Below are 20,772 nucleotides of genomic sequence, written 5' to 3'. Positions count from 1 at the left end.
CTTCTTTGTTTTTTCAGCTCCCTTTCCCACCTGGCCATTTCTTTCTCTTTGGTCTCCCTCACCCCACCCCCAAAGTAAATCTCAGAATGTGGCGGGTCCCTTAGCCACCTTCCCTGTCTCAGCTCTGGAAATTTATCATTGAGCAGGCATTTGTACTGTAAAGGGTATCTTACAAATTCCTCCCCTTTTGGAAAAAAAAGGGGCAGATTTTGAGGCAGTGGTTTAAATGCTTGCAGATTGGGTATACAAATTATATTTTATACATGTATTTTAGTCTTAATCATTTAATAATTTGTATACTAGATACATAGAATAGTGCTAGTATAAAGTATGACAAGGTGGAAACTAGTTTCATATTCTCTCATTAGAAAGAAGAAAGTGGGGGGTCTGGAAGCGCCACTAGGATCACTAACTCAGTGTCAGATTGCCAGGTAGGGTAAGATTATAAAGCTCTATCTTGTGAATGGGGTGGCACCTTGTATTCAAAATGTGCGTTTTTGAAAACTATCAATATTGTGGCTGATATTGATTAGTTTGGTCTCCTGATCTTCTTACTGCTACTCTGAATTCTAAATTTCCCCCCTCAGCAGTTGTCGCTGGTACAGCACAGTTTGTATTTACTGATCACTTCATTGAATCGATATTGTGAATCTAAACAGATCCTTAATTGAAATTTCCAAAGTGTGCCACTCCTAGTATAGTTTGGTAGTTGGTTTGAGTTTGTTATGTAGTCTATCAAAAATAAACATCTATCCAGTCATTGATTTCCCTTCAAACCTAAAATAATGGGCATTTAACTGGACAAATGGCATTCAGCTGATGAAGGATAATCTTACCTGAGCTGAAAAAAATAGAAGCAACAATGTTGCTAAAATCTGTCTTCATTCGCGTTACCCATCCGCATTCAGCTTTCTTACCTGGCTGTCCCTGGGATGAAATGAGCTGGTTCTATTCCTAGGTTAAGGTTTTGAATTGCTATGTGATACTCTATCTACTGGTTCAGATGTTGTTTAAACTTGCTGAATCCTCGGCTATTGCTGTGCCATGTTCATTTTAATGAAATTTTAGTGCATAATTTTCTGTATCTCTTCAGTTCAATAAACTAAGTTGTTTGCCCCAGTGAACCAATTATAAACCTAAATTTGGTTACAAATAGTGTCCATTTGATTGACTGCAATATACTTAAACTTAGAGCTTTAACATGTATCTCATGTTCAAGGATATGATTATATAAAGGCCCAAGATGCGATCTATCCTAATGTTTGCATATGAAAGCAAGGAAAATTTTGAAGTCAATGACATTTTGCTGCAATTTTTTCACTTTTGTATTGTTAGGTGTATTAAACATTTTGTTTTAAAAAAATTATTTATATTGCTCACATATAGTTCGATATATGCTAATTCCTTGTTTCACGGTCACTATTTGAGTCAATAGTAATCCCTCAACACAAAAACGGTAATCGGTCATTGGTTATTGGTCCTTTTTATAGAAGTTTTTAATTGCAGCGAAGCACATTGCAATGTCCTGATGGCAAGAAGAGCATGATATATCTATGGATTTTTTTGTTTAAAAAGAATTATTAAAATGACTATTTTCAGTCACTGCATGTGACAAGCATATGGACGTACATGGAACAGTATAGGTTAGATGGGCTTCAGATTGGTATGACAGGTTGGCGCAACATCGAGGGCTGAAGGGCCTGTACTGCGCTGTAATGTTCTAGGTAATTGTAATGCACAATACTGCTGTGAAATCCTGAAGGATTTGCATCACCTGACTCTTTACAATAGTTCTTCGTTATTGTAGCTTTTCACTTTCATATGATGAAAGCACAGCCATTATCAAACATTAAATAAAACCAAAATGTTGGCAATGCTTAAGTCAAACAGCACATGCAGTGGGAAAAACGCAGCTAAGATTTTCGTTAATGATTGAACAAAACCTTTGTTTCTGTTTCTGCAGATACTGCCCATGTGTTGGGTATTGCCAGCATTTCCTGATTTTATTGCAGATTTCCAGCATTTACAACTTTTGGTTTTGCCTCACAAATTGTTCTTGTCACCAAAGAGTGCCACGATAGATGACTGAAGGCTTGCAGCATTTCTCTATCTGACTTACATAAGAGTCAGACTGCTAGTTAGTTCCTGTTTATTCAGGCAGTTCTAATAAATGTCCAAATGTAAACTGTTTAGTAACATACTGAACAAATACACCCGCGTTTCGTTCCAACACTAGATTCACAGTAGGAGAGGCAAAAAGGGTGTCACTGAAACGTAAAAGACAACCAATTTACTTCTCTTCCATTATACTCCATATACAATATGCTATCAAACATGCCCCTCCCAAAGTCAGTGCTAATTAGGAGGAAGAATGACCTTTCTACTTGGGGCTGAGGAAGAGGTAAGCAACAGTTACTTGAACAGTATATTGGTTTTAACTGTAAATTTTAGACAGCTTTTGGAATTGCTTTTCAGACGTGTGCCTCCTAGACCAGGTAGCAATAATGTTAAAGTAGAACATCTTTGACCATATCGCTGCAAGGGCAAGGAACACAGCCTTCTTGTTGTAAGATTGCAGGAGAATATTGGTTTATCTGCAGAATGGTGATGCCTTACAATCTTCATTCTGTCAGCAACTGAAAAACTCGTTGTCATCCATGTTATGTTCAGACCTGTACACTATTGGAGCAGGATGGCACTTTTGTGAGCGGAGTCAAATTGAACCTGGACTTTCATATCGTCTGATTGTTGCAAGGAGTTGTGGGGGTGTCTGCTAGAATGAATGTACTATAATTGTGTTATACATAGGTAATGTACCAGGATGTTTTAAACCTACAGAAATGTAATAAAGAAAAAGACAGAGGATTCTTAAAACTACTCTCAGAAACCATGACCTAAGTGGCATTTTTCTTTGCTGACTTCTGTTGTAAATTTGTATCTGAGAGGGCAGCAGTTGTTCTAATGTAAGAAACCGTAATGATCTTCCAACAACACCAGCTGCTGTGTTGACATCATTCAATGTTTGGACCATGAGTGCAATATTTTCTTTCCCCAAAATAAATATCTCAAATGCTAAGTAGCAGTTGAATCTGTGGGTCTATTGAGCATAGCCTTGTTTGATCAGATATAAATCATTCATTCATCATCCAAAGCATAGCAGAATAATGCTGCTTTGCAGCTAATTTCACTAAGAACCCAACAAGGTTGTCTGTGGGAATCTGAAATGTTGTACCTCCCAACACTGCCATTCGTCATGTAGTATTACATTGATAATAGAAAGGCACTGTAAGTTACCTAAGTGGTGACATTTAAACGTTCGGCAAACAAAGCATAAGTATTCTTGTTTGAATCAAAGATAGCATTTCAGCATCCATGAATATCTGTGTCGTGTGTTTAAGACCAGCTATGATGAAACCGAATGGAAAAGCATATATATAGAGTTGCTAATCTGTGAAGTTACAGCAATAAAATTTGTTTTCAAACTGTCCTACAAAAGAAACATTGTATAAATACACTACACCTAGAATAAACCTATTATTGTGTGGCTATTTTCAGCTTTTGATCTTTTATTATTTTAATGCACAAAATTTTGAAAAAGACATCTTTCAGAGATCAGTGCACAGGCAGATCTCTGTTTGGTCCATTAAGCTTTGAGATTGCTCCTCCCCAAAAGGACTGGGTGTACTTACGGCACATGGATTGCAGTGGTTCAATAAGACAGTTTGCCACCAACCTGTTCAGGGTAACTGGGAATGGGCAATAGATACTGGCTTGGCGCCAGTGACACTCCTACTGTAAATAAATGGGGGAAAAAAACACGATAGACCTGTGCAAACCAAACCTTAGAGTGATGTTCATAATGCAAGTTAAGCAGAACTCTGTTTTGTGTTCTACCTCAGGTTTCTCATTCCACCAGAAATGTAGGATAATAGTAAATAATCAAATATTGTATCAAGTAATGATCTAAAGCTAAAGTATGTATTGAAGAACTGAGATTCTCAATGAAAATATTATCCAACGTGTTGCTCGAAACTGTCGAGTGTGGTGCTGGAAAAGCACAGCAGGTCAGGCAGCATCCACCTACATTTGGGACACCACCCATGCCTTTCACCACCTCCAAGACTTTAGTTTCCCCTACGCTTACCTTCACCATAAATATCCAGTCCCTGTACACATCTATCTGCCATGACAAAGACCTCCAAGCCCTCCGTTTCTTCCTCTCAATCAATACCCTTCCACCTGGCTGAATTGGTCCTCACTTGTAACAACTTCTCCTTCCAATCCTCCCACTTCCTCCAAACCAAAGGAGTAGCCACGAGCACCCGCATGGGCCTCAGCTTTGCCTGCCTCTTTGTCGGCTGCATGGAAAGTCCATCTTCCACGGCTAGATTGACACTATTTCCCCACCTTTTCCTCTGCCATATCTGACTATATCGGTGCTACCACGTGCTCTCATGAGGTTGAACAGTTCACCAACTTTACTAATACCTTTCACCCCAACTTCAAATTCATCTGGACCACCTCGGACATCTCTCACATTCGTGGGCCTCTCCATCTCTGGTGACTGACTAACCATGGACATCTACTACAAACCCACAAACTCCCACATCTGCCTGGACTACGCCACCTCCCCATCTGCCTCCTGTAAAAACGCTATCCCTTATTCTCAATTCCTTGGCGCCTGCAACATCTGTACCCAGGATGACCAATTTCACCATAGAAAATCCCAGATTACCTCCTTCCCAGACTGCAGTTTCCCCTCCTACGTGGTTGATGATGCCTTCCAGTGCATCTCCTCCACTTCCCCCACCTCCGCCCTTGAACCACACCCTTCCCAATGCAACAAGGACAGAACCCACTGTCCTTGCTCCCACCCCACCACCGCCTGTATACATCGCATCATCCTCCGTTACTTTTGGCAGCTACAAACAGACCCCACCACCAGGCATATATTTTCCTCCCCGCCCCTATCAGTGTGTCAGAGAGACCATTCCCCCCACCAGCCCTCACCCCACTCCCGGCACCTTTCCCTGCCACCACAGGAAGTGCAGAACCTGCACCCATGCCTACCTATCACCTCTGTCCATGGCCCAAAGGATCCTTCCACATCTGACAGAAATATGCCTCTACCTCCACTAATATCATCTACTGTATCCGTTGTACCCGATGTGGTCTCCTCTATATCGTGAAGACAGGATGCCAACTTGCGGATCATTTCAGAGAACATCTCTGGGACACCCGCACCTACCAACCCCACTGCCCTGTGGCTGAACACTTCAGCTCCCCCAAGGACATGCAGATCCTGGGCCGCCTCCATCATCAAACCCTAACCACCCAACGCCTGGAGGAAGAATGCCTCATCTTCCGCCTTGGGACCCTACAACCACACGGGTTTAATGAGGATTTCATCAGTTTCCTCACTTCCCCTCCCCCCACTTTATCCCAGTCCCAAACCACCAACTCGGCACCACCCTCTTGACCTGTCCATAGTCTTTCCCATCTATCCACTCCACCCTCCTCTCCGACCTATCACCTTTCCACCCATCTTCATATACCTACCGCATTCTCGGCTACCTAGCCCCACCCCCTCCCATTTATCTCTCCGCTCCCCCCCCGGCCCACAAGCCTCATTCCTGATGAACAGCTTATGCCCAAAACGTTGATTCACTTGCTTCTCGGATGCTGCTGTGCATTTCCAGCACCACACTCCTTGATTCTGATCTCCAGCATCTACAGTCCTCAGTTTCGCCTTGCTCAAAACCTTAGCTGGTTTTAAGCTTCTTGTTTCTTCACCTTTTTCTGCCAAACTGAGTTGAAGTGACATCTCAAAAAGTATACCTTTAGGCTGAGCTGTGAGCACATATTCTTAAGTCGCTGCCACACTGTTTTCATAATCTTTCCTTGTCTAATCTGTCACAAACTGAGGGGTGTTCCTTGTGTAAGCATGGGAATGTGAGTCAGTTATTCAATATTTCGAAGTCAGAGTTCACCCTGAACATCTACAAGACGAAGGTCCTTCACCAACCTGGCTTGGTATTGTGGAACGAAATCCCGATCATCAAAGTCTAGGGGGGAGGCCTTCGAGAAGTTGGATCATTTCCAATACTTTGGAATCGTCCTGTCAACCAAAGCAGCTCTTGATGAAGAGATCCAGCATCACCACCTTAATAAAGGGGGGAAAATGGCTATCAGCTGTGTTTTTTTTTTAATTGAACAGGTGCAATGTGTGCCTATTTTCAATGTATATATGTAGCTTTATTTTATTCTAGTATGCTGCACTGCAAGTCCCACACTCCTAAATTTGTGTCATTGTAATTCTTTGCACACTCCAAATTATCCAGCAAATGGCTTTCAATTGCAGAAACAAGTTGCAGGTTTTGCAAGGGCTAGCTGGTTGGGTATGGTCCGTGCCTTGTTGTAATTAGGCAAAGGAGTGTGCTGTTTGATATGACCCATCAGTCCTTAAATCACATGGTCTACATACCTGGTATCTCATCAGTACAGAAATTCATAAACCACAATTGTCATGTGTGATAGGTTGTCTATCTTTTTGATTTTGTGACACCTGCCTGTTGGTGATGAGCATCACGTATGTGGCTATTATTCAATAGCAGTATGATGCTGCTAGCTTCGCTTGTTGCTTTTCTCATTCTAGGATACTGAGGTTGATGACCTCTTTTCAGGAGCAGGAAGATGAACTTGAGGCCCTCCATGTATGTTATACAGCATGACGTGATCTGAGTAGGGTCACTATTATCCTGCGGAATGGCTGTGACAAGCTCACATGGTGATCAAATTGGCCCCTATTTGTCAAGTTGTTGATAAGGCCAGCAGTACATTATTAATAGTATTTAAACCTAACTATTTATAAAGTGTTTTGAAATATTTGGGGTTGTGAGAAGTGTGATATAACTGCCAATTTTTTTTCTTTCATACTGAGGTGTCTTCATCTGAATAAATGTGATCAAGTTCTCTTTTTCAAAAACAAAGTTTTAATAAATTTTACCTATTATGAAGTACGCAATCTCTAAACTGAAAAGTTCAATGACACTTCTGCCTTTGATGTGAAAATACTATTTGTAATTGAGACTCCTTAAACTTCAGAAGATTAATCATTCTTGTACTCCATTCTTTAGAGGGAAAACATGGATCAGATTATTGCCTGAATTGTAGCTGATGCATTTCATCTGAACAAAGTTAGCTGTTCGGTCAGCTGCATTTTATGAATGTTGTTGGAAGGACGTGACTGGTTGCATATAGAATGAACAATTTTGAGGTGCATAATGCAACTGAAAGAGCAGGAGCTGACTTCTCCAGCCATTATTGTCCACGCGCAAACCTGGAAAATTTTCCAGGTGTCTCAAGTGCACCTTTCAGCAGCCAAATGTATACCGGTTTTTATTTATTCATACATATTTAAACTTGTGTATCGAGGAGGATGGTATCTCTGATTCCACCTGAATATCGCAGCCAGCATAAGCTCTTTATAAAATTATGCATTATTTGCAATTCTGTGTGGAGAAATTCAAAATACAGAAGAGCTTTGAACACCTCACCCCAGGGAAATAACACAGCACAAAGATCTGACTCTGCAACAAAAACAGTAAGTACTATTCTGGCTAAAAACATAAAGGGATAAAAGGGCCATCTTTTGACTAACAGAAAGCACATCTGCCTAGCAGCTGGCAGCTGTCACCTGATAGTTTCTTCCTAAGTCACTCACTGTCCTGACTGGTTCAAAATCTGGTACCTCCCTCCCTAATGGTACTATGGGTCTACCTGCACCAAGTAGATTGCTGTGATTCATCAAGGTGCTCAGAAGCTCCTTTTCAAGGGAAATTGAGGGACAGACACTAAGTGCTGGCCCAGAACTTTTCTATGAATGAATATTTTAAGAATTACCTAATATCTAAGGTGGCACAAAAATGAGATGCTCAACCTTTTGGTTCTCCAAACTGTCTCTTTCGACTGCATGACCTTTTTTTTGTTTAGAGACAACCTTATACCCCAAAAGGATATCACAGCTCCTCACCTTTTTCCCCAATTTACTTTATGCATATCTGAAAGTGATTACAATAGGTGTGAACAATTTACCTCTTCAACTGTGTAACTGGAATAAAAGAGATTTTGGCGAATAGTTTCTGCATTTTGTAACCTGGTAAGAATTATCATAGACATTTCAGCATCACATGCTCTTGTGTTCATCACTTCCAAGTCATTTGCATGATAGCATTTTTAAAGCAGCAACATTTAATGATCCTAGTTCAGTGATCAAAAGTCTGTTGATTTGAGTTTGGAAGATGGTACAGTGTGCAGACATATGCCAATTTCCATTATTTATCCTGTCCTTGTAAAATGGCTTTAGTTTTTGAGGTTGATTTTATTTTGTAGGAAATGAACAACTGAAAAGTTACCAACGAGTTTGTTCCATTAAGTTTGCATTCTTTGTTAGTGTTAATGCACATGTTGACGGACAAAATTATTTGGACTTTGTTGTTTCTATTCAGCAATTTCTCAAGAATCATAATTTTTATTTCCCTTTTTGAAAAAGTTTTCAAAAGTTTTGGATGTTAGCCTCTAACTTGATTCTCACCAGAAAGAGCACCTGGTTCTGTGGAGTTTTTTCAAGTGACAGACAACCCTTGCGACTTCCTTATTAGCTAGTTATAACCATAGCGAACTTGTGTCTAATTAGTTTGTTTATTTTATTTAGAGAGGGATTACTTAGCTTGCAGATGTGAATATCATGTTTTTGAGAGTCGAAGGAATTGTCTTACCTTTTTTTTGTTTTCAACTAGGGTTCTCTTAGATGTTTGTTCATTCATTGTTAGCAGATATTTTATTAAGAATATGTGCACCCTGTTGAAAAGTTCCAAGAATCTTTCATAAATGTAGCTGTGGGTTAGATATATTAACTGCCAATTTTGGCACATTACAAACTATTCCATTCTATCCATTTTCACTTTGCAGTTTCAGTGAGTGAAATCTTGTTTTAGAGACATACCGCATGGAAACAGATCTTCAGTCTAACCAGTTCATGCTGAACATAATCCCAAACTAAACTAGCGCCACCTGCCTGCTCCTGGCCCATATCTTTTCCAAGCCTTCCCTATTCATGCACTTACACAAGTGTCTTTTAAATGTTGTAATTGTATCCACACTCATCATTTCCTCAGGAAGTTCATTCCACACGCGAACCACCCTCAGTTTTAAAAAAAAAAGTTGAGCCCTTATGTATTTTTCAAATCTCTCTCCTTTCTCTTTAAAAATATGGCCTCTAGTCTTGAAATATCCCCATCCTCGGGAAAAGACAACCACCATTAATTATACCCCTCATGATGTTATAAATCTCTACAGGGTCACCTCTCAACCTACCTATAAGTCCCAGCCTGTTCAGCCTTCCTTTATAACTCAAACTTTCCATTCATGGCAACATTCTGGTAAATCTCTTCTGAACCCTCTCCAACTTAATATCCTTCCTATAACTGGGCGACCAGAATTGAACGCAGTATTCCAGAAGAGGCATCGCCAGTGTCCTGTACATCCTCACATAATGTCCCAATTCCTGTACGCTCAGGGTTGAGCAGTGAAGGCAAGCTTGCTAAGTGCATTTTCAATCACCCTGTCTATATGTGACACAAACTTCAAAGATTTATGTACCTGAACCTCTAGGTCCCTCTGTTCTCCAACATTACCCAAGATCCTACCACTAATTGTATAAGCCCCACCTTTGTCCTAAAATGCAATACCTTGCACTTATCCAGATTGAATTCCATCTGCCATTTTTTTCAGCCCATTGACCCATTTGATCAAGATCACTTTGTATTCTCAGTGTTCTTCACTGTCTACTATGCCACCAGTTTAGGTGCCATGTGCAAACTTACTAACCGTGCCTTCTGCATTCTCAAACAAATGATTAATATAAATGACAAACAATAGAGGATCTAGAACTGGTCTCTGGAACATCGCTGATAGGCCTCTATTCTGAAAAGCAGCCCTCAACCACCACTTTGTCCATCCGTCAAACTAATAATATATCCATTTGGCAAATTCGTGCTGAATCGCCTGTGACCTAACTTTATTAGTTAGTCTATGTTATGTAGATCCACAGTGGCAGACCAGCCTCTGCAGTTTGCTAATGTATTTTTAATTGATAAGCAGGAGAGAATTACAATAAATGAGTGGTCACCTTTGTTTTATTTTATTGTATTTTTCTAACCAAACTACTCAGAGATGTTATTACACAACTCTGGAACAGGTGGGACTTGTATACTTGTATCAGGCCTCTCGGTCCAGAGGTAGGTACTTTACCTCTGCAACACAGAGTCCCCACAAGTAGTCACCTTATGGATCTGTGCCAAATGACTGCAGATTTGCAATACTGAATTATTCTGAATGACAGCAAATTGAAATTATGATGAGTGAATTAGGATTGTTTCTCAGCAATAATCTGGTCACTTCTTAAAGTTGAATAAACAAAGGTCTGCCCTGTGCAATTAATTCAGGAGATTTAATGTCATCTGTTCACTTTAATGGTCTTGTTAACCCTTTATTTGCCACTGGAGGTTTGTACTTTTTATATATGTTGGTTACTTGGTTAATTTGACTAATTACTTGGGAGTCCAAGATCAAGTTGTTTTCAATATGTTGTTCAAGTTAGTGCTATCCACAGATAGCAAAAGCTTCCAAATATATAAAAAAGGTAAGAGTAGTTAAAGTGAATGTTGGTCACTTGGAGGATAAAGCTAGGGAGTTAATAGTGAGGAACACAAAAATGGTGGTGATACTAAATCAATATTTTGCCTCTGTTTCCATTGTGGAGGGCATTGTGCCATCGCAATACTACCACTTATTGCAGAGATTATAGAAAAGGAGGAACTGAGAACCATCATCATCACTAGTGAAAAAGCACTAAGCCAGCTATTGAGTTAGAAGGCAGATTAATCCTTATGGCCCACATCCTAGGGTCTTGAAGGAAATGGTAGCACAGATAGTGGATCCATTGGCTATAATCTTCCAACATTTCAGGATGCTGTAGAAAAGTTTAATTGGAATCGTAAAAATGCTAATATGATGCACTTTTTTCAAAAAAAGTTTCTTTGTCTTTTGTCTATCTACCATTTAGATTAGATTACTTCGGCCCAACAAGTCCACACCGACCCGCCGAAGCGCAACCCACAGAGAGCCATTCCCCTACATTTACCCCTTCACCTAACACTATGGGGGGCAATTTAGCATGGCCAATTTACCTAACCTGCACATTTTTGGACTGTGGGAGGAAACCAGAGCACCCGCAGGAAACCGACACAGACACGGGGAGAATGTGCAAACTCCACACAGAGTCACCTGAGGCGGGAATTGAACGCAGGTCTCTGGTGCTGTGAGGCAGCAGTGCTAGCCATCGTGCCGCCCACAATCTGTCGTAAAATTGCTAGAAGCTATTATTAAAGTAGTAACGGAGTTTGGAAAGTTAAAATGCAATCCATCAGTCATCATGATTATATGACTGGTTGGTTGTATTTGACTTATTTGTTAGAGTTCGTTAAAAATGTAACTAACAAATAAGGTAATGGGAGTCCTGTTGGTGTAGTATAGTTGAACTTTCAGAAGACATTTGATAAGGCGCTGTGCTAAAGATTAATACACAAGATAAGATCACAGGGGATTGGGTGTAGTATTATTAGCTGTATCCAAGCTTGAATTTGACCAAACTGAATGCGTCTTCTGAATGAAAAGATGTAACTAGGAGCTGCAGCAGGATTTGGTTCTTGGCCCCAGTTATTTGCAATCTGCATTAATGATTTTGATGTGGACATGAAAAATACTGTAGCCAAATTTGCAAATTATACTAACATAGGTGGGAAAGTAAGTTGTAGTGAAGAAATAAGAAATTTATAAGTGGAAATTGGTGGGTTAAGTAAATGGGCCAAATGTTGGCAGATGGAGTTTAACATGGATGTGTGTGAGGTTATCCATTTTGGTTGGAAAGGCAATTTATTATCTAAAATGGAAAGAAACTTCACAGTGCTTCAGTGCAAAAGGATCTGCGTACTGTTGTGCATGAATTTGCAGAAATCTAGGATGAAGGTACATCAGGTCACGAGGGCAAATTGAGTTCCGCATTTATTGCTGAAGGAATAGAGTATAAAAATAGGGAAGATTTGCTGCAACTGTAGAAGGTGTTAGTGAGACAACATTGGGTTTGACGTATAATTTTGATCTCCTCATTTGAGGAAGGATGTCGTAGCATTAGAAGCCATTCAGAGGAGGTTCACTTCATTGGTCCCAGGGCTGAGGGGTTTGCCTAATAAAGAGTGAGTCATTTAAGCCTATATTCTTTGGAACTTAGAAGCATAAGAGGAGATATAAGATTTTAAAGGGGCTCAGCAAAGTAGCTGTAGAAAGAATGGTTCCTCATGCAGTAATCTAGAATGTGTGATAGATTTAGAATGACGGGTAGCCGGCTTCAATAGATATAAAGGAATTAATTATTTTAAAGGTTTATGAACCTGTGGAATTTAGTACCTCCGAGTTCATGGACTCAAAATTAAAACTTTTAGGAGGAGATAGATTTAAAATCTGTGTTTATGGAGAGTAGGTAGGAGGGTGGAGTTGAGGCTAAGATGAGATCAGCTATGATCATATTGAACAAGTTGGAGGGGCTCAGTTCTACTCCATTGCTTAGTTCTAATGTTCTAAAGTAGACCAATTAGATGGGCAGACTTGGCTGAACTTAATATAGTTGGTTGCTGTATTAACTTAGCATTCGGGGCAACTATTAGCTGCTGTTTAATCCTCTCACCAACGCATTTTATGTTTTTAAAATATCATTTCACTTTTAATAATGGTTAAGTTTGATTAATGGGACTGATCTAATAATATTTATGAAGTCCACTAAACGAGATATGAATGTGCAATAGCCAGCATGCACCAAATTGCTATTTCCCAGATTTCTGATACCATAATAAATTGAAAACCAGCAGTGTCAGTTGTCCAAATGTGTCAGTGAGGTACAGATGGATCAATTTTACTGAATGTGTTTTCTTCTGGAGATTCAATTGTTACATAACAGGTACTATTCCAGATTGGAAAATTTATAAAAGATCTTTGCAACAACTTTGTGCCAATGTGAAGTCTACAGTTGTTTTGCATTTGGGATAGTCACTCCGTAATTCTCAATATTGTGATCCACCAAGCAAAAAAGTTGATTAAGGTCCTTTTCTGTCTCTTTTTCTCCCAGAAGACTTGAATTCCCTTATCTTCAGAAGGACCACTGCACTGCCCAAGGGTTAATCTGATTCTAAATGTCCCCTGTTTGAGATTGATGCTAAGGTAACAGTTGAATAGCCTTTGAATTAGCACTGGTTCAACCCTAATGGACAGTTGTCTTCTGAGGCATCCACCTTGTAAGGACTTTGGGGGGAAAATAGGTTAGTTCATAAGATAAAAAAGTTCTTATAACTGTCTTTTCTAAACAAGAAAGCTATAAGCCAGGAAGCTGCTGGCCATTTATTCTTTCCTTCACTGTAGTCAGACTGCATAATCCTGAACAGAAGGAGATTATTGAAGACCTGAGAAAGACCTGGGGGGTGGGAGGGTGGGGGGGGGGGGGGGGGGGGGCGGTGGCAGATGCTGCTCATGATTTCATCAATTTCTAATTCATTAGTCATAAAACTTTAGTTTTATGTATTTTTTTGTGTTGAGGCATGAACAAAACTGGCAAGGCCTGCATTTATTGTCCATTCCTAATTTCCCTTGAGCAGGTGGTTGTAACCTACCTTCTTGAGTTGCTGCATTCCATAGAGAATAGATGTCCTTCGGTGCTGGTATGTAGAGGCCCAGGACATAAATGGGGATATAATCATCTAGTTAGACATAACTGGCAAAATAAAGTAAATAGGTGATTTCTTAATAGTTGAATGTGGCTGAGTCTGCCAAAGTATGATTCTGGAACCACTTCAGTTTCCATTTATGTAACTGGTTAGGATAGAGTCATTATGTCAAAGTTTGCTGCTTAAAGACTTTGTAAACTGAAGATAAATGCAATTCATTTCAAGGGGCCATAAATAGTTTGAAATGGGCAGGTCAATGCTGGGTGTAGTTTACAACATGTGAAATAGTGGAAAGGTAATATACGCTGAACAGTAGGGCTGTTGAACGCAGAGTTCCTGGAATGAGGAAATATTGTTGAAGTTGGTACATGATTATGAGAAACAAACGTTTTGTTTAAATATTAAATATAATGATGAATTTGAGCAATCATTAAGCCTTCATATTTCATAAAGTGTCTGTGTTTCCTCTTTGTATGGCTGTGCCCTATGGAATTGTTGAAGGGGTGCCTCTGCCTCTGGGGACAGGCTTGAGGTCTTATCATTTTGTTGTGGAAGGGGCAAAATGATGCGCTTCATGCTGGTTTTGTGCTGCTGTGCCTGCAGGGCAGTGGGAGTTTTGCCACTGCCCTATTGAGTCTCACGCAATGAAATATATAAATAAAAATCCCTTGCTATTGACTTGCATGGATTTCGAGAACCTGACAGGTTAGATCTTGATGTCTTAGCTTCAGATTTATTCACTAATGTCTAATGGATTCAGTAGGGCAAAACAGAAAAATAAATAACAGCGAGTAGGACTTCGCAGCCTGTGCATCTGCACAAGACATCACATGTTGTATTTTGCTATGTTGTGTTAAAGTTTTGCATGTGATTTAATATTGTTGAAATATTCTTGGATGCTAATTGCATCAAATAATTACACTGGCAATCTTTTTTAAAAATTTCTTGCTTGTTGCAGTACTTCACAGGCTTAGAGTGTGGTCACAAATTCTGTATGCAGTGCTGGAATGAATACTTAACTACAAAGATCATAGAAGAAGGTATGGGGCAGGTACGTATTTGTGTCATATTTGTCTCATTTTTCACTGGAACCGAACGTTTTGAGTCGGACTGCATTAGCATAATTTGTTCTGATTTTTTTTCTTGCAGACTATATCATGCCCAGCTCACGGCTGTGATATCCTCGTCGATGACAACACAGTTATGTGAGTTTTTTTAATACCTGATAACTATTTCCATTTACATACTGCTCAGGAAAAGAATCTAACTCTGGGGGTGCATGGCTAGAATTTCAGGGAAGTGAAATGATGTAAAGTTTTCTGTACTGCATTCACTTTCCAAAGACACTAAACTGTATAGTTCCAGGCATGATTCATTTAAATTTAGATCATACCTGGAAAGATTGTTTTGTGTGCAAATGGGAAATTATAGTTGTAGTCATGTCATGTTATTGGAGTTAAGAGAATATTAAGCAGTAGTAACTTAAGTATTTTTTTCACATTAGTGCCAGTACACTAAACAGAGGGATAATTAAGTACAGTTGCCATGATCATAAACCAGTGGGAATATAGTTACTGATTCTTGTAATTAGAGGTCACTGTAAAGAGATTTTGTTCTCCAGAAGGTAGGTGGGGATGTAGTGAGGGTGGTCATTATTTGGTAAAATGTAGAGATTGATGATTTCAATCTATCTTTTTGCTTCCATAATTTGTTTTTATCATTCTTTTAACTTGGTGCATCCTGACAAATACATCTAACACTCTAATTTTATCTAACTTCATTACTAATGCATGAAACCTTTTTGTTAATAAGCAAAAGAGCTTGCAAATATATATTGCCTTTCATGATCTCGGGGCAATGCAAAATTGGTTTAAAGGTCAATGAAGCATAGTCCCAATTGTAATGTAGGAATCATGTCAGCCAATTTGTGCCCAGCAAACTTCCAAAAACAATGATATGATACACAGCTTTTCTGTTTCTGTGATGTTGGTTGAGGGATATATATTGGCTTTGACACAAAGGAAAACTCCTTAAAATAGGAATTGGACAACCCCACCAAAGGATATCACTCATACAGTGCTGCTGGCTGAATATTAGCATGGATAACGTGATGGAAGGCATTGCTGCTATCAAGCTTGTTTTTTTTTTTTTGCTTATTTGGTTTGATTTGATCACATTTGCATTTATATAAATTATAAATGTTAACTTTATTTATTCACATTGCCACAGTCCTGTTGTGGCTTGGACCTCATTGTAAGAACTCAATGCAATTTAAGCTGACACTTCAGGACAGTAGTGAGGGTTTTGAGTTGTCAGTGGTTCTATCCCTTCATGTGAGGTAGACCTTGAACCTGCCTTGTCAGTGTGGATACAAAAAAACTCCTTCTGAAGGAAAGTATATTCTCCTAATTTGGCCCTTAGTGCCAAAAGGAGCAGGTTTTGAGGTCACAAGTGTTGAAGACTTTATTGAGCTACTTTTATTTGTGACATCATAAAAGTAGTTTGTGTATTTGGAGTTGTTTCAAAACCATAGTAAGCTGCTACATAAGTACTTCAGACTTTGGAAGTAGAGCCCAGACATTTGTACAGTTTGAGTGACAGATAATCAACTGGACTTGTGTAATTTTGTCAAATGTCTTTATTCCATATACTTCATGAGGCCAGCAACCCTACAGCCTGTAGCTCATTAAATTGCTTCCATAGTTATTTGCAGTCTGTGCGAATTTATATTCATGTACTGTATTGGCTATTTTAAGCTTTTTTTTTGGTTGTGCAGTGTATAAATAGTTACTGGGAAATAACTTTCATACAGTTGCCATCCAGGTCGTAGCATCTAGTCAATTTTTGATGCATATTTTAATGACCACAATGAAGGAATGACATACACAAACAAGTAATCTCATTGACTGCTAGAAATCATTTTTGACAAATGAAACTTTATATTTTCTCGATATTTTTGTTTAGTGACTATTGTATAGGTGATAATGCAAGGGTTAGGATGAAATCCATCCATTTCTGCACAATAACTGTCAATTCAATAAGGAGTGAAGTTTTGCTGACATTGTAGAGTTCATTAGCAGCTTTGAACCAAACAATACTAAGATTAATGCATTCTACCATACTGCATGCTTTGTTCCTCGTACATGTTGACCACTTCCCACACCATCTTGGATTTGCTTAGCATGCCTGTCCCTTTGTTTAGTTAATGAAAGCAAAGTGCAGATGCAGGAGATCTGAAATAGAAGCAGTCCTGGGGAAACTCTGACAACACTGGAAGATAGCGAACCAGTTAATGTTTTGAATTCAGTGTAACACTTTCTCAGAACTGAAGGTGGCTGAAAAATGATGTATTTAAGCTGTTGACTGGGGGGGGCGGGGGAGAGCAAGTGGAACAGATGGAGGGTTCCTAAAGCAAAAGTTAAAGGGTTTCCTAATCTAGTGTAGGAGAGATATTGATGTCGAATATATTTGAAAAGTAGAAAATAGGTTAGGTCTTATGGGAGCAAACCCAGACAAACAAATACCTTTTGGGATGGGGTCTAATTAAAGTGGAGGACAGTGTTTACAGTCTGAAGTTTGTGGAACAAGATGCTGAATCCTGAAGGCTATCATTACCTAAGCACAAAATGAGGTACTATTCCTCCAACATGTGTTGGATTCCTGGAACACTGCATTGGGTCTAGAATAGAAATGTTAGCATAATTCTATAACAGATTGTGTAGTTTCTGAGAAACATTTACCTACATCAAAAGGAATCTGGTATTTGCATTTAAAAAGGAGTTTACTATAAAGCTGCTGCTCAAGGTAGGTGGCACTAATTTTAATGCATTAATAGCCCAGGACTCTGCATGGAAACAAATCTAGGAATACAGTAGTAGTCAAGACTAGATCTTACAAGAAGACAAAACTAAAGACTTATTTTAAAAGCTAAGTGCATTCAGATACAGACTGATAACGCTCATTGAAGTAAATGAACACTATCTTACAGCCATTTTGGAGAGACATGGTTTTAGGATGACCAGTGTTGGGTCCTGAATACTGAGGTGTGTATGTCATTCAAGTGCAATAGGAAATTAGGTGAAGGAACTGCACTGCTAATAAAAGATGGTATTGGTACATTAGGAACACAGCAGGTGTAGGCCATTCAGCCCCTTGAGCATGCTCTTTCATTCTACATCATAGCTGATCATGTACCTCAGTGCCTGCACCATGTCCATATCCCTTGATATTAGCGATGAGCGACCTTTCAATCTCTGTTGAATTTAGTAAATTAGATTCAAAGTTTGCGAATGAACATCCATGTTCATGAACACCAACTAGCCACGAAACGACACGACCAGCTATCCTTAGTAGTCTCACACGCAGATGACAAGCAACATGAATTTGACTGGGACAACACTACTATTATAGGACAAGCCAAACAGAGAACAGCCAGGGAATTCCTAGAGGCATGGTACTCATCCACCGATTCAATCAATAAGCACATCGACCTGGACCCAATATACCAACCACTGCAACGGACAGCTGGAACTGACAACTGGAAGCGGCAGATTCAAATCACTACGAATGCCGGAGGAAAGATCACAGAAGCGCTTCAAAGGAGGCTCCCAAGCACTGAGGATGTCACCTAGACAGGGGGCGAAATGTCTGCAACACAAATTCCCAGCTCGGCGAACAGAACCACAACAGTAACTTACATTCTTCTGGGATAGAGAATTCCGAAGATTGATCACCCTATAAATGAATGTTTAGACTGGTGCCTGCAATTCTGGTTATCCTTCTATAGGAAAGATGTTGTTAAATTTGAGAGGGTGCAGCAAAGATTTACAAGCATGTTGCCAGCATTGGAGAGTTTGAGTATAGGGAGAAGCTGACTAGGTTAGTGTGATCTTACCTGACCTGTTAAAGATTGAGAGGTGATTTTATAGAGATTTATAAAATCGTGAGGGGCGTGGATAGGGTGAATAGCCAAGGTCTTTTTTCCTCTGATGGAGAAGTCCAAAGCATAGGTTTAAGGTGAGAGCGAAAAGCTTTAAAAAGAACCTGAGGGGTAACACACAGGATGGTGCGTATATGGAACGAGCTGACAGAGGAAGTGGTAGAGGCTGGTACAATTACAACACTTAAAAGGCATCTGGATGGGTGTATGAATAGGAAAGGTTTAGAGAGATATGGGCCAAATGCTGGCAAATGGGACTAGGTCAAATTGGGATGTCTGATTGGCCCAGGTGACTTGGACCAAAGGGTCTGTTTCTGTGCTGTATAAGTCTATGACTGTAACAAGGTGCTCCTCGTTTCAGTCCTAAAGGGCTTGCCTTTTATGATATTCTAAACCCAATAGCTAGTGGTAGCATTATTTCTATATATAGCTTGTGTATCCCTTTAAGACTTCTATAAGTCATTTGGTATGGTAAGTTTTTGCACAATCATCTCATTCTCCGAACTTCTGAGAATACAGGCCCAGTCTCTCCAATCTCTCCTGACTGGGTAATCCAATTATTCCAGGAATCAATCTGGTGAACCTCTGCTGCACTCCCTCTAGGAAAAGTATATCTTTCCTTGCACATGTTATTCCTATGTTCATTCTATTGTGATAAAGACTGTCATGTTGTTTGCCTTTTGAATGCTTTCTGCATTTGCATCAAGGACACCTAGACCCCTTTGGACTTCTCAGATACTGTTTAAAACTTGTAAACATTTAGAAGACATTTGGACAGCTACATGAATAGGAAAGGGTTTGAGCAATACGGGCCATATAATGCAGATAAACGGGACTAGTTTAGTTTGGAGAAATTGGTTGGCATGGGCGAGCTGGGCTGAAGGGTTTGTTTCTGTGCTGGATGACTCTGACTTTCTAAGTTCTCACCATTCAAGAAATCAGTTAAAACTCAGCTGCCCAACTTCACTTTAAGGAAGAGCTGGCACTATGTTAATGAAATTATGCATTGGTCATGATCAGGTGCAAATTCCATTTGTATTATGTGGAAGAATGCTTGAAAAACATGAAAAAGAAATGAATGCTGCTAGGCCAGGAGTAAGCTCAAGTGTAACCTAAACACTGGATGGATCAATTGGAATAAGTAAGCTGTTTCTCTTCAGGAAACTCTTCGCAGTGTGGGTGGCACAGTGGTTAGCACTGCTGCCTCACAGCGCCAGGGCATCAGGTTAAGGTTAGAGGGGAAAGAATAAAAGAGAACCTGAGGGGTGTCTTTTAAACAGAGGGTGGTACGCATATGGAATGAGCTGGCGGTGCAAGTGGTGGAGGCGGGTACATTAACAACATTTAAAAGGCATTTCGAGAAATACATGGATAAGAAAGGATTAGAAAGATATGGGCCAAGTGCAGGGAAATGGGGTTAACATGGATAGACATTTTGGTTGGCATGGTGCAGTTTGGCCCAAAGGCCTGTCTCCATGCTATAGGATTCTGACTCAATCACTCAATTCTCTCCTGCAGCACTGCCTCTGTGATGAACTTCAAAAGAATTAATGACTTTTTGCAGTTCTGAAATGATTAACACTGAATTACAGAACTTGCAGTGCAGAGATTAGGCCATTCAGTCTAACAGGGCCATAGCAGTGCTTGTGCTTCATGCTAACCTTATCTAACACTTGCAATTTCTGTAGTGTGTAATTGGTTTACAAAGTAGGGTTGAGCAACTGGCTTCTGATTGATCTGAGTTCATTGTACTTTATGTATATACAAGTTAACAGTCATCTTGTTTCAGCATGTTCTATTTACATAACATTTCAGTTAAATGACAGCCATGGTAAAGTGCATCTACCTTGATGTATTTTGTGTTTCACTTCTGATAAATTGCAAGCTGTTTATTTCTGAAGAAGTGGGGTCATGTTTTAAAGTTGAATGAACTCTCATCCCTTTTGACTGTTTCAGGCTGAAGGTGGGACTCCATTTGTAATGTACCTGTTTCTATTATGA

The 20,772-nt window shown here is 39.7% G+C and overlaps 1 protein-coding gene across 2 annotated transcripts in view; it reads left to right on the top strand.

Annotated features, from left to right (window-relative positions):
* The window catches only part of LOC122542522 (E3 ubiquitin-protein ligase ARIH1), a 71,668-nt gene that overhangs the window by 22,544 nt on the left and 28,352 nt on the right, over positions 1–20,772 (top strand). For both annotated transcript variants that reach the window (XM_043680355.2, XM_087982035.1), the window contains exons 4-5: positions 14,791–14,883; positions 14,982–15,037. In XM_043680355.2, the coding sequence (XP_043536290.1) occupies positions 14,791–14,883; positions 14,982–15,037 (149 nt within the window). The remainder of the gene's footprint in view (positions 1–14,790; positions 14,884–14,981; positions 15,038–20,772) is intronic.

Source organism: Chiloscyllium plagiosum, unplaced genomic scaffold (genome assembly GCF_037043375.1).
Source record: "Chiloscyllium plagiosum isolate Xiang-an unplaced genomic scaffold, Cpla_swu_hap1 HiC_scaffold_42, whole genome shotgun sequence".
Taxonomy (NCBI): Eukaryota; Metazoa; Chordata; class Chondrichthyes; order Orectolobiformes; family Hemiscylliidae; genus Chiloscyllium; species Chiloscyllium plagiosum.
The sequence above is the reverse complement of the archived record's forward strand: the minus strand, read 5'-3'. Positions and strand labels throughout refer to the sequence as shown.